This window comes from Elephas maximus, chromosome 1 (genome assembly GCF_024166365.1).
Source record: "Elephas maximus indicus isolate mEleMax1 chromosome 1, mEleMax1 primary haplotype, whole genome shotgun sequence".
Classification (NCBI taxonomy): Eukaryota; Metazoa; Chordata; class Mammalia; order Proboscidea; family Elephantidae; genus Elephas; species Elephas maximus.
In genome coordinates this window covers 16,743,313-16,758,379 of record NC_064819.1, presented here as the reverse complement: position 1 = coordinate 16,758,379, position 15,067 = coordinate 16,743,313, and the positions used below count along the sequence as shown (strand labels likewise).

Below are 15,067 nucleotides of genomic sequence, written 5' to 3'. Positions count from 1 at the left end.
ATTTCTTTTTCTTGCCCTTTTGCTCTAGCTAGGACTTCCAGCACAATGTTAAATAGGAGTGGTGATAAAGGGCATCCTTGTCTTGTTCCTGTTCTCAAGGGGCATGTTTTCTGCTTCTCTCTGTTAAGGATGATGTTGGCTGTTGCTTTTGTATACAAAACAACCAACCCAGTGCCGTCTAGTCGATTCCGACTCATAGCGACCCTATAGGACAGAGTAGAACTGCCCCATAGAGTTTCCAAGGAGCTTTTGTATAGATACCCTTTATTATGTTGAGGAATTTCCCTTCTTTACCTATTTTATTGAGAGTTTTTATCAGGAATAGATGTTGGACTTTGTCGAATGCCTTTTCTGCGTCGATTGAAATCATCATGTGATTCTTTCATTTTATTTATGTGGTGGATTATGTTGATTGATTTTCTAGTGTTGAACCATCCTTACATACCTGGTATGAATCCCACTTGGCTGGGGTGCATTATTTTTTTATATGATTCTGAATTTTATTGGCCAGAATCTTGTTGAGAATTTTTACATGTATATTCATGAGAGTTATTGTTCTGTACTTTTCTTTTTTGTGTGGTGTCTTTGCCTGGTTTTGGTATCAGAGTTACGCTGACATCATCGAATGAATTCGGAAGCATCCGTTCCTTTTCTATATTCTGAAATAGTTTGAGTAATACTGGTGCAAGCTCTTCTCTGAATGTTTAGTAAAATTCTCCAGTGAAGGCCTCTGGGCCAGGGCTTTTTTTGTTGGGAGTTCTTTTTTTTATTTATTACATTTTCAGTCTCTTCCCTTGTTATGGGTCTGTTCAGATTTTCAACCCCAGTTTGTGTTAGTTTAGGTAGGTAATGTGCTTCTAGAAATTTGTTCATTTCCTCTAGGTTTTCAAATTTGTTGGAGTAGTTTTTTTTAATACCCTGTTTTATGTTCCTTTTTATTTCAGTTAGGTCTGTTGTAATGTCCCGCATTTCATTTCTTATTTGGGTTATTTTCATCCTCTCCTTTTTTTCTTTTGTCAATTTGGCTAAAGTTTGTTAATTTTATTGATCCTTTTAAAGAATCAACTTTCAGTTTTGTTAATTCTTTCTATTGTTTTTTCTGTTCTCTATTTCATTTATTTCTGCTCTGATCTTTATTATTTCCTTTCTTCTGGTGGCTGTGGGCTTCTTTTTCTGTTCTCTATTTGTTCAATTTGTGTAGCTAGTGTTTTGGTTTTGTCCCTTTCTTCTTTTTTGATGTGTAGATCTATTGCTATAAACTGACCTCTGAGCCCTGCCTTTGCTATGTACCAGAGGTTTTGGTATGATGTGTTTTCATTGTCGTTTGATTCTAGGAATTTTTTTATTCCACCTTTGATTCCTTCTATTACTCAGTGGCTTTTAAGCAAGTGTTACTCAGTTCTCATGTATCTGATTTTTTTTCCTTGCTCTTCCTGTTGTTAATTTCTAATTTTATGGTGTTGTGATCAGAGAAGATTTGTATTATCTCATTGTTTTGGATTTTATTGAGGATTGCGTTGTGACCTAAGATGTGATCTATTCTGGAGAACGTTCCATGTGCGTTGGAAAAGAATATATACTGTCATTGGGTGTGTAGATGTTTATTATGGTTGTGTCCTCATGGTGGATTTGTCCCTCGAATTGTTATATAATGTCTTTCCTTTTCTTTTATGGTGGATTTGTTTTAAAGTCTATTTTGTCTGAGATTAGTATGGCTGTTCCTGCTCTTTTTTTGGTTGCTGTTTGGTTGCTGTATTTTTTTTTTCCATCCTTTTATTTTTAATATATTTATGTGCTTATTTCTAAGGTGTGTCTCTTATCGACAGCATATCTCCCTAAGTTTAAACCAGTCTTTTATTACTTGGTATTGCCTTTACTTCCTCTCCATTTGGAAGTTCTATACCTACACCATTTATTCCCTCTTTTATTGCTCTGACATTGTTGTCATTTACAGCTGACCTGTCTGGTTCCATGTTGCAAATCTTTTAATTTTATTTTATCCTCGAGAGTTCATTACCAAGGTTGGTATCTGGCTAATTCTGTCCTGTGTCCTGGATTCAGGTTGTTGCCTGAGGTTGTTGGTTCTTTACCCAAATGACTCCCTTGAATAATTCTTGTAAGTTTGGTTTGCTTTTTAAATATTCCCTTAATTTCTGTTCACCTGGAAATGTCCTAACTTCACCATCATATTTGAGTGAGAGTTTTACAGGATATATTATTCTTGGTTGGTGATTTTTTTCAAGGTTTTATATATGTCACCCCATCGCCTTACCATGATGATTTCTGCCAAGTCTTACTGTTTCCTCTTTGTATGTGACTTTTCTTTTTCTTGAGCAGCTCTAAGGACTTTGTCTTTGACTTTGGCATTAGCGAGTGTGATTATAATATGTATTGGTGATTTTCTTTTGGGATCTATCCTATATGGAGTTCGTTGAGCTTCTTGGATGGTCAGCTTTTTATGTTTTTTGATATTAGGGCAGTTTTCTGTCAACAAATCTTCAGTGACCTTCTCTGTGTTTTCCCTTTTCTCCCAGATTGTTCTCAGGGTTTCTTCATTTTTCTTCATTCTTTTTCTCTAATTTTTCTTCAAAGTGGTATCCAAGGATTTGTCTTCAATTTCACTGATTCTGTCTTCCATTGTTTCAAATTAAAGATGCAAATGTGGTCTCTGTTATATCTCAGATTTTTTTTTAACTGTATTTCTTTTTTTGCTTTTTATTTCCTAAGTTTCCTAAAAATAAAAGTGTTTCTTTTATGACTTGGAAAAAGACAAATTGTTTTTAATTAAAAAAAGCAGCAGCAGCAGAAGCACTCTGGACGTTAACGCCAGCAGCAGAGTATCAGTGTTCTTGTAACTTAAAGGCATGAAATTAAAGATCTGATTTAAGAAAAAAAATTTTTTTTTTAGTTACTGTAATTTTGACGTTATCAGCTCTTTTTTTTTTTTTTTAAAGAAGGTTTGTAAAATATGTGGATTTCTGATTTCAGACGATTATGGAAAAATGTGACCGACTCTCTGAGGGAATCTGAAATTGATAAGGCCACAGAGCATAAACGTACCCTGGAAGAACGTCAGAGGACTGAAGAAAGGCATCGAACTGAAACAGGCACGCCCTGGAAGACCAAGTATTTTATCAAAGAAGTAGGTTCTGTGTATCTTCAGGCCGAAACCCATTATCTACATCATGAGAACTTGAAGTAGCTCTTTTGCATTGCTATCACTCTAAATCTTTATTTCTAAATCAGTCTAGCTTAAAGTGAGCTTTTTCATGAGCTTTTCACCATTTTTCAAAGTAAAATGGCGTACCAGCAGTTTGGATGGAATAGATTTGGGGATTTCAAGTGACCACAAAAGAAAATGCTAATAACTTTCAGTCACGATAATAGAATATGCAGTTTAGAGCCTACTGCCTTTTGTACTGCATCTGCAATTCTGCACTCATTTCCAGAGAACACGTTTTAAGCGAGGCAGGAGGAACTTAGTTGGCTGTGTGCACAGAAGATAGTGAAGTGGCTAGAATCTTTGTATCACTTAAGGAAAAAGAGTGAAATGGGGATGTTTACCCTAGAAAACAGAAAATTGAGGCCATTCGTTATAATTTTCTTCAAATATACATAGGCTTATCATGTAGAAAGGAAGCCCTGGTGGCGCGGTCATAAAGCTCTCGGCTGCTAACTGCAAGGCCAGCAGTTGCAACCCTCCAGTCATTCCATGGCAGAAAGATGCGGCAGTCTGCTTCTGTAAAGATAACAGCCTAAGAAGCCCTGTGGGGCAGTCGTTCTCTGTTCTGTAGGGTCGCTATGAGTTGGAATCAACTTGATGGCGTTGAGGAAGGATCATGTAGAAATTTTTTTTTTCTTTGGGATAGTAGACTAGAGCTAAGCCCAAGCTACCAGGAAGCAAATTTGGTGTTTAACATAAGAACTGAATTGTATAACAACCGAAAACATCCAGTAATAACAAGAATTTACATTGTATAGTAATGTATACCAGTCGCTAGAACTATATAAGCAGACCACAGCTTATGTAGAAGAGTTTTATGTACTGATTTTGAAGTTGGACTAAGTGACTTCTGAAGTCTTTTCTAAATCTGAAATTTTTAAAATTCTTGTTGTTGTTGATACTGTCTGGTAGAAGTCAGAATAAGATGAGTAACGGACCTGAGCTGAAATCGAAAAAGTTTTCTAGTCTGTAGCCAAGTGTAAAGGAAACCAAATTGAACGTTAATATTGGTCCATAAGAAAGGAATCTGGAAAAAGTAATCTGATTGTGATTTTTGCATATTTGCTGTCCTTAAAAACCCATGGTTTATTGCAGTAGTTGTATTACTTCTAAAAGACAAGGAAAGATAGAAAGCTAGATGGTGAGAATACTGAATACCACCAAGCTAGAAGGTCTGTAAGCGATCAGAAGATACCTGCTATGGGACTTGTTGCCTAGAGCAGGAGAGTGGTGGTAAGAATTTTGGTACCTAGTGAAACTGATGCAAACAGGATCCAGCATTGCCCTGGATGGTTTTACTACTTAAATATTTAAAGGAGTATGTGAAAAGAATCAAAAATATACCTTTTTAAATAGTGTTTATTCATTTACCCAACTAATACAAAATTGCATTCTTGTTTTTTAAAAAAGTTAACAGCACATAACTATTGTCAGATAGAGAGTCCTGCATCTCACTGCCCTCACATGAAGGACTCACTAGTTAACAATTTTGGTGTATATCCTGGTCTATTAAATGCATCTTTAAGCCCATACTTCACCCTGCTTTCCTGCTTTTCTAGCACCTAGCAAAGAGCCTGGCACATGCTAAGCATTCAATAAAATGCCTGTTGAATAACTGAGTGCCTGAAAGAAAAGGACTCCAGTACATTAGAGAAGCAATTAATAAATTGTGCTGAGATTTTTGTGTGGCTTTTAAAATTTAGTCTTCTAATATAATTTCTATTTTTTTTAAACAGCAGGATTAAGTGGATAAAACAAATTCTTTTTTATCAGTGTTTAGAGTAGCAGTATATCCTCGTTACAGAGAAGCTGCATAGGAAATCAGTAGCATCTTAACACTGGCCTTGCAAACCCAAGCCTTGAAAAGGGAAGAACGGTATCATGATATAGGTCTTGACTCACAGATGATCCACATCCTTAATTCCATTTTAAAACTCCTATGAAAATACCTGGAAATGATTTTTTTTTTTTTTTTAATTTTGAAACCAAGAGCAACCTCCTCCCGTTTATAAGCACGATGAGAAAGAAAAGCGAGCATGTTCCATGTTACATTAGTGCAGACCTTCAGCCTGTCCTTTTTAAGTGTGAGAATATATATTAAGAACCACAAAAAAATCAATAACCTTTGACCTAGTGATCACATGTCTAAAAATGGATTCTCAAGAAGAATCCAACATTTGGAGAAATTTATTCTCAGAAATGTTTCTTACAGAAGTATTTATAACAGTGGAAATCTAGAAACAGTGTATATATCCCTTGGTAGAAAATGGTTAAGTAAATTAAGGCTTCATGCTGGCAGATTCTGAAGACCTCTGTAGTAACATGAGTCGGAATCGACTCGACGGCACTGGGTTTGGTTTTTTTTTTTTTTTTTTGTAGTAACATGTAGAAATCGCGCACTGTATAACTAAAAACAAGTAAAATACAAAATTGAATATGCAAAGGGCATGGCGAAAATAGGCTGGAAGGAAAAGTACATTAAAAATAAATATTAAGGGGATGATCCTTTCCCAAAGGAAAAAGTTACCACTGTACACTTGGCTATTTGCCACCGTTGTACAAATTATAGAAGGGATATTGACTTTTCCTGTGCATGTCACACTCCTAAAAATTATGTGGATTATATAATCTTAAGGGAATTGTGTTCAGATCGTAATTTGGAGGTTGCCCTTGGTTTCCAAAATTTGGCCTTAAAATTAGTCACGTTTCCTATTTTCTAACCACCCAGTTAAGTTCTAATGTTAGTTCGTTCATTCCAGAAATATTTATTTAGCTCTTCATACCTGTGAGACCTCCCTCTTAGATTTTTCCTCAGTTCCTATATATATTATAAAGAAATACCCAAAATTGCTTGCATTTTGTACTAATAGGGTAGTGAAAGTTCTTAGATAAGGACACGGGGGTGTTGAACAAGTTGGTTTGGTGGTTGGTATCTGTTCATTTATTCACTCAGTGGTTAATAAGAGCTTCTGCTTTTGGGTGTTGAGAATATAGAAACAATAGACATGGTCCTTTTAATCTCATTGAGTGTCCTTTCTTGTTGAGGAGGACACGTTAAATAAGGAAATAAACAGATATATAATTACAGAGTAAGTACTATGAAGGCACCTAACTGATATACCACAGAGAATAATGGGAGAGGACCAATTTTAAATTAAATTTGTCATTTGATGGTAGATGCCAAGGAACCAGAGATGTATAGAGCTTTCTAGGCAGAGGGAAGCGGCATGATGAAGGCCCAGGGGGAAAGACCTGGGCACATTTGAGGAACAAAAAGAAGTGCAGGATGATAGGTGCATACTGAACATGTAGGTAGGTAAGAATGGCATGGGTGGGGCCAGAGTTGTTGGCAGGAGCCCAATTATTCTGGGTCCTAAATACTATATAGGAAGTTTGGGTTTTATGGTAATTGCAGTGGGAAGTCATTAAGAATTTTTAAGCAAGGAAATGATAGGATCTCGTGGCTGCTTGTGATAAGAGTGCCTTGGACCAATTAGGAGGCTATTACAGTAGTCTGGACAAGGCATGATAGTGGCTTATATTAGAGTGGTCACAGTAGATTATCAGTAGATTATATCAGGGTGGTCACAGTAGAAATGAAAAGACAAACCAATGTGGAGGTGTGTGTGGGAAACATGTCAAAGAAACTTTCTGATACCAACTGTGAGGGTAATAATCAACATAAAACAAAATCCCCACTTTTTACTTCTCTGTTCGGCCACCAGCTGCACTGTGGCACTTCCTCCTCTGACGCTAATCACCTGGAGCTAGGTCAGAGCTCACGAGTTAAAGGACACTATCCTCCAGACTGCCATGTTGGCCCCAGACTTTAGACACTAGCTGTCAGCTTGGAAGTCCCCTGCACCTCCCCACACACTAACCTGATGACTGTAAACTTAGGGGTTCCCTCTATCCCCTCAGAATACCAGCTGCAAGCTCAGGAGTCCCCATACCCCTCACTTCTGACCCCAGGACTCTCTTGGGTTCAATAATTCACTACAACAATTCACAGAACCCCCAGAAAGTGCTATCCTTATGATTACAGCTTTATTATAAAGGATACAAACCAGGGAGAGCATAAAGAAGAGATGCATAGGGTAAGGTCTAGATGGGTTCCCAACCCAGAGCTTCTGTGTCCCAAAGATGGCATGTCACTCTTCTGGGGGCAGATGTCGTTTGCCAACCAGGAAGCTCATGGAGATTCAGCGTCCAGCACTTTCATCGGAGATCTCATTGCATAACTGCATGCTCCAACCCCTCTCCCCTGAGGTCAGTCAGTATTAGGAGATGATCACAGAATGAGATTATCATGACCATATCATCATGAGGTGATCATCCTGAGAGTCACCTGATCACCTTACCAGCATAGCCTGTTAGGTGTGGTCTGGAGTCCTTATCAAAGACACTTAAATTCCAAAGTTTTTTTTAGAAATTACCTCTCAGGAACTGAGGACAAAGATCAAATTCTGTGGGTAAAGTTAATGTAAATCCCACAAGGTGTAATCGAAAGTACTCAACATGGATTGGGTGAAGAGCTTGAGGGCAAGTGAGGTATCTGGCTTGAGCAACCGGGTAGGTGGTGGTACCACTTACTTAGAAGGGGAGCAGTTTTGAAGAGGAAAATCCACAATTCAGTGTTGGGTATTTAAAATTCACAACTTCTGTGAGACACCAAATGGTGATGTCAAATAACAGTTGGATATAAAAATCTGTTATGCAGAAGAGGAGTTTGGGCAAGAGATATAAATTCATGTGTTACTGCATGTAGATGATATTTAGTCATGGAAATGGGTGAGCTCACTTAAGAAGAATGTCTACAGAGAAGAGGAAATTGCCCCCATTCTTCCCGTATAGAATTTCAGTTTATTTATAGCTCCATTTACCCATCTCCCAAAGTCTGTATTCAGATTGTACAACCCTATAGAAAAAAACCAAAAAAACAAACCCGTTGCCATCAAGTCAATTCCAACTCATAGCAACCCTACAGGACAGAGCAGAACTGCCCCATAGGGTTTCCAGGGAGCAGCTGGTGGATTCAAACTGCCAGCCTTTTGGTTAGCAACCAATCTCTTAACCACTGTGCCACCAGAACTCCCCCTATAGAATATTGGTTCTCAAACCAGACTTGGCTGCTCCTCAGAATCCCCTGGGGAGCTGCCATAAGCCTTTTTCAGTTTAACGTAGCCAGCTTCTCTGGACAGGCAAAATATTCTGCCTCAGAGTTGCAAGTTTGTTGTGAGTCTTTCATCTCCCTGTACTTTAATTTCTTATTTCTGAAAATGAATGCCATAGTGTTTCCCCTGATCTATGGCAGGAACCCTAAAGATGAGATAGTCTGTCCAGTCTTGTTTTGAGCCTTTTAGAGGACAGGCACCATAAAGGCCAAGGCAGCATTGTCCATGTATATCTTAAAGAATGGTCTGATTTATGTCTGGTTATTTTACTTGCCCAGGGCCAGTTGCAGGTCCAGGACAGCAGCCTAGATCTCCTGATCACTGCTTTAGCCTCTCTTCTTATCGCACTGTGATGTTGGACAGATGCAGAAAGTGGTGGCAAAATATGATTGTCCAGTAAAATAGTGAATTTTTTCCAACCCAGATGGCCTTCAGTTGATGGAACAGTAGACTAGAGATGCAGGATCAGATTTGGACTCTCTTGGGTGGTAAGGCATAAGCAGGGCTTCCTACATGCTGTGCCACACACAGCGGTACAAAGGCAGGTTAGAGCTGAGTCAGCACATTCATTCCCTAAGCTCTTGGGGCAGCCACGTTGCATCCTGTGTGTGGCTAGACCACGAAGTGTGTACAGCACTGCGGAGTACAGGTGAGGCTGATGAGGATGGCAGCCAGCCCGGCTTGGGTGGTGCCGTACGGTTCATAACAAATTTGCAGCTATGTGTGTCATGTCTGGCACTTTGCTAAGGAGAATCATGTGTTATTGAAAAGTAGATTTTGTCTCGTCTGCGGTCCAGCAGAGTGCTGAGCACATAGTAGGTATTTCATAAATAATGTTACGAGTAACAAGGGCTTTTCCACTCATTTGGTGCTTTCCTTATCATTCTCAGACAGACTATAGACCAGTTGGGAGTTGGGGATAGCTAGATGGAGGAATAAAGAATAGGTTGACTTTTATTATAAAAAGAGAAGGTAGAGTAACCATAAGCATGGATGAACGAACCAAAAACGTTTCCAGTATCATCTAATCACACTCGCCTCCTTTTCCTGACCATTTCTCACTGACATTGAATTTATTAGATTCTCCATTTCCTCCTGTTTGTTACTGTACATGTTAAGTTGTATGTAAATATTAGCAGGAAAGCTTTATGATATAGTGGACCAGGTTGGAGTCCGGTGTGCTAAGTTTAAGTTCCAACTCTTACCCTGGATAGTTTGTTTACTATGTCTGACCTCAGTTTCCCCATCTGTAAAATGTGGGTAAATATATAAATTACAAAGATTAAAAAGAAAGTATTGTAAGCGTTCATTAAAAAGAGCTCTGCCCCTTCCTGGGTGAAGTTGAGTGACTAATTCCACTGCTCTGAGACTCCGCGTCTTCATCTAAAACGAGACGGTCAGGTATCACATCTTAGCTTCTTAATTGGGCATTCTATAATATTGTAAGGTGACAACTTTTTCAAAGAACAGTATAGATGTTGAGAATTATCAACAAGATGATTTAATATAATAAACCTTCCTATGATTGCGGGCAGTGTCCCTGGGTTGTGCAAATGACTAGCGCACTCAGCTGCTGACCAAAAGGCTGGAGGTTTGAGTCCACCTAGAGGTGCTTCAGAAGAAAGCCCGGGCAATCCACTTGCCAAAAGTCAGCCATTGAAAACCGTAGGGGCACAGTTACGCTCTGACACATGTGGAGTCGCCATGAGTCAGGGCCATGCTGTGGCCGCTGGTGGTTTTATGTTTGCTTTGAGCCAAATAATGACTGGCCTTAAATCATTGTTGGAATAAGGCAGGGTGAATTAAAAATAAAAATATAAATAAATCAGAGGAGACGTGGGGTTAAGGAGAAGAGACTTCCATTTCCAGGGAGGTGGGCATCGGCTCCAGTTTTGGTTATTGATCTGGAAAACATTGGAAGAATGGCTCTTTATTTTTCTACTTGTTTCAGGGAGATGGCTGGGTTTATCACAAACCCCTTTGGAAAACAATGTCAGCGACACAACCAGCGGAGTGACATACGCTGTGTAAGATTCGCCTGAACGAGGTTCTTCTCCGTTTACCCTTCACCCTCCCAGAATGGAGTCATTGCACTGAGTGACCTGCTTCCTGGTTGCACAGACTGAAACTAGCTAAAAACGAACGTACTTACGAGGCCCCTGCAGGACTGCAGCGAGACCAAAGTGTGGAGAAACACAGTGGACCTCTCACCAGCTTGTTTCATGTGATGTGAGCAATATCACCTGAAAACCTTTTACCTGAGATACTAGATGATTAACCTTTTCTCCAGTTCCTGCTCCTAAGGCTCAGTTTGAATCCCGTTTTTGCACAGGGGCGCCAGATACACTCAACAGTGAGAACTCAGTGGTTCTTGTTTCTTTAAAAAGTGAATTCTCTGTCAGCGTTTGTGCTTTGCCCTCTGTCAGTAACTGAAGTGTTCACTACCCTTATGAACAGACTAAGGAGGAGGAAGATGCCCCAGAAGTGGATTCAGCCATTGTGCCTGCGATCAGTGTTAAAAAAACAACCAGGTTGTAGTAACAAGGCATTCTCTTCCTTCAGAAAGATGGTGTGCCTGTGTCCAAGAAACTTACCCATGATCCACCTCTGCTGGAACGCTTTTAGAAAGTCTATTTATAAATCAATTAGAATTCTAACCATGGAGAATTTTTTTCTTCTGAACATTTTAATATACTTGAAAACAACATTGACTTGAAAAATTTCAGAACATTTTTCAATATCTAGTTTTATTAAATATTACACTTGAGAGACAATTTTTTTAAATGTGTTCATGTCAGTGTGATGAGATTTCGGTCTTTCTCAAGAACTAAGGCGTTAAAGAAAATAGCAAACATTAAAAAGTAAAGCTGTTACTTTTCTCCTTACCTTTTTTTTTTTCACTTGTAGGTTAATATCCAGTATTATATGCTATCCCCCTGGATAAGTATGCTTTATCTTACCTCTGTTCAGTGGAAATTTCAAACAGCTCTTACATATTTGTCAGTAATTCAGAAGTTACATATGTGACTGAGAGCATGTAAGGTATGGTTTTATTTTCTTTTCAAGGAAACTTGAAAGCTGAAGAAAGTATGAAATAAAATGATACCAGGAAATTATATTCAGGTACAAATCTTTTTTTTTTAAATAGTATTTTATCGAGGTTGAAGAATTGCTGGCAATTAAAAGAATAGTGCTAATTATGGCTTTCATCATTCATTTGAGTATTTATCGAGCACCCGCTTACAGTGCTCAGCATTTGTTACTACGAGCTACCTTAATTTTCGAGAGTGGTGCCTTACTCTGTCCTTCTGATGTGGTCTCCAGTCAGTGCGTGGAACACACACCTGGTGTTCACCAGCCACTGTAGGGGCCTCTGTCTGTTGCGTCATTGTAAGCTTAAGCTTTGTGCTCTGACAAATTGTGTTTTCTTAAAGAGTTTCATAGAATGAAAACAGCAAAACAAGTTTTTTCAACAAATTGTAAATTATAAGAAGAATTGGTTTACGCACAACCATTTTAATGATCCTCTTGTTCGTTTTTGCTGTGAAATGCACTGAAAAATCTCAAAAATGAGTCATACATAGTTCATTGTGTTGGGAAAATTGAAAAATAATAAAACTAGAGAACAGTGATGCCTTTGTCTGTTTTGTGAATGGTGGGAAATAGAAAGATTATATTTAGTAGAGTCCTTGCCATGTTTGTTTGGGAGGGACATTGATTTTTTCTTTTTATCTTCAGGAATCTCCAGCTTAGGAAATAAATCTTAATAAGAGTTTTTAAAAATTAAAATGGTTCTGCATGTTTTTCTGTCTCTTAATCATACTTAAATATACAGGAGATAGAGCAAGAATGTAAAATGAAACCAGAGATATTGTTGTTTGTTTGTTTGAACTGTTTGAGTGCTCATTTATTTCTTTTCATTATTGAGCCATTTTAAGAATTACTGAAATATGGTTTTAATATTCTTATGAAAAACAAATACATTTATGAGTAATTGAATCTGGGGCCCTGGTGGCACACTGGTTAAGAGCTCAGCTGCTAACCAAAAGGTCAGTAGTTTGAATCTACCAGCTGCTCCTTGGAAACCCATAGCGACAATACAGGACACAGTAGAACTGCCTCACAGGATTTCCAATTGCCAGACGCCACCTGCCGACCTTTTGGTTAGCAGCCAAATGCTTAACCACTGTGCCAGTATCTACATATTGATTCACTAAACTCTGTGTCATACTTCCTCTAATATCAAATAGTCACCAAAATTAATAGTAATATTGAACCCTTTATAACTCTAGCACTTATGCTTTACTTTCTCTATAAATATATGGTACTTGATAAGCCAGTTTATACAGATGAATTCTTAGAAGAATTTATCAATTAATTATATAAGCCTGAAATTTCGTTGAATATATTTATTAAGGTGAGGGCTAATTTCTGTTTGATGTGTTCCACCAAAGAAAGGCAAATTGGTGTGAGTACTCCAGGATCTATACTTTGGAGGGACCCTTTACAGCTACTACAGTGACTAGAAGCTAAGCAGTGATTTACCAGGCATAATAGGAAAGGGTTTTTTTTGTTTTTTAATAGGAAAGGGAGGAGAAGATTCTACCAGATAGGGTTAATAAAGACAAAGTACATATGCATGAAAACGCTAATAAGATGTATATCCCAGTGGTATAAAATCCCTACTTGGTCCCAAAACCAAGCTGCATAAGAAATATGTACATATTACAAAGTGTTTCATATGTTTTCGTTTGATATTCATAACAACTCTGTGTAAGTAGAAAGCTGAAGCAGCTGTTAGAACTTTATAGATTAGGAAGTGACTGCCTGCAGAGCTGACGTGCTCGCACCACGTCCCCTGCGTAGACCTTCGTTCATTCAACAGACATCTGCTGAGCTTCTGAAGCCAGATGGTGCGTTTGACTCTGATGTGGCAAATACCATTCCTGTCCTCAAAGATCTGCCCAGACGCATGAGGAGACGAGTAAAAAATCATTACTAAGACAGTCTAGAAAGGTCTATAATAGTTAGGGTATAGAATACAGAGGAGTCACACCAAGTCAGAGTATGAAGAAACATTCTTAAGAGATGGTGCTTGAACTGTGTGCTGAAGCGGTGGAGAGCCGTTGAAGAATCTGAGCGTGAACTTTGGAGATCACTCTTGTCTTGTAAAGGACTGAAACTCCTCGATCCACTCACTGGATTATGTTCAAAGAAAATCAGATACTCAAATAGAAAGGTTTATGTTTAAAAGATGTACATTGCGATGTTTGTTTTTATCATGGTCAAAAATTAAAAGAACCTAAATATACAGTAAAAGGGAAATGGTTAAATTATAGTATAATCACATGATGAAATAGGAGTGTAGCCATTAATAGGGATATGTTTAAAGTATTTTGATGAAAGAAAGTGCTCACAAACTAAGCAGAAAGAGAACATCTTGACTCCAGTTACATTTTTAAAAAAAAAAAAAAAAGACTAGAAGAAAATAAATCCAAATGTATTGGGGTGGTGGACATATCAGTAATTTTTTTATATTTATGATTTTCATTAAAAAAATTTTTTTTCCCACAATAAGTATGTATCACTTTAATAGTGGAAGGAAAAACCTATTAACTGTAATTAAGGAGAATAGAAAAGAAAATTTGCCTTCAGGTTAGACATGGCAGACTATCTCTGTGTCCAGTAAAAGAATAATCCCACACAAAGACCAATAGAACAGAAGAAAGGACAGTGGAAGAGGAGAGATTTAACAAATTTTTAGATGAAAGAAATCTTGTGGATCACAACTTTAGGTACAAGGGCCAGAAGTAGTTACAGACTTAGATGAGGGAAGAAGCTAAAATCTAAATTCCTGAATGGGAATATTGATGAGAGGCAAGGCTATTGATCTTTCCAAACCCCAGAAAGGCATCATAGGACCTATGGACTGTAGAAGGCAGAGGTGAGGGATGAGAAAACAAGAGAATTGGTCCAAAGTCTGCATAAGAAGCCCTGAACAGTGCAGCCAGGTGACTAGCCATTGTTCCACCCTATAAGAGCCTCTGGAGAGATTAAATCAGAGAGGTTCTCAACATGGGAACACAGATGAAGTGATAAACTGAAATAAGGATGTCTTAGTTACCCAGTGCTACAGTAACACAAATACCACAAGTGGGTGGCCTTAAAGAACAGAAATTTATTTTGTCACAGTTCTGCAGGCTAAAAGTCCAAATCAGTCTTGGCTATGTCAGCTCCTTCCTTGTTGGTAGCGTTGGGCATTCCTTGATTGCTTGGCATTCCTAGGCTTGTAGAACTTCCTCATATGGCATCTGCCTTCGTGTGTGTGTGTGTGTGTGTGTGTGTGTGTGTGTATCCTGGTCTTTTTATAGCTCAGAAGTGATTAGACTTAGGATCCACCCTACACTGGTATGACTGTATTAACAATACAAAAGAAAAGCCCTGTTTCCAAACAGGATGACATCCATAGGTACAAGGGCAGAAATTCGACACATATTTTGGAAGGATGCAATCTGGTACATAATGGATTAAAGTTTCCATACTAAAGGGTGAAACCCTCTAGTCACCTTCCCTCATCCTCCTAAAATATTGGCTGTCAGGCTTATATCTTCAGATGAGATTAGAAGACCCTTTTTTGGGAGAATAACTCCGGCAAAAAAGCCCAAAAAAA

At 38.3% G+C, this 15,067-nt stretch overlaps 1 protein-coding gene across 7 annotated transcripts in view; it reads left to right on the top strand.

Moving 5' to 3' along the window:
* OSBPL11 (oxysterol binding protein like 11) overlaps nt 1-12,140 on the top strand; it is a 142,075-nt gene extending 129,935 nt beyond the window's left edge. For all 7 annotated transcript variants that reach the window (XM_049878921.1, XM_049878901.1, XM_049878957.1 and 4 more), the window contains 2 exons: nt 2,989-3,142; nt 10,349-12,140. In XM_049878921.1, the coding sequence (XP_049734878.1) occupies nt 2,989-3,142; nt 10,349-10,414 (220 nt within the window). In that variant the 3' untranslated portion in view covers nt 10,415-12,140. The remainder of the gene's footprint in view (nt 1-2,988; nt 3,143-10,348) is intronic.
* Nucleotides 12,141-15,067: the final 2,927 nt, after the last annotated feature.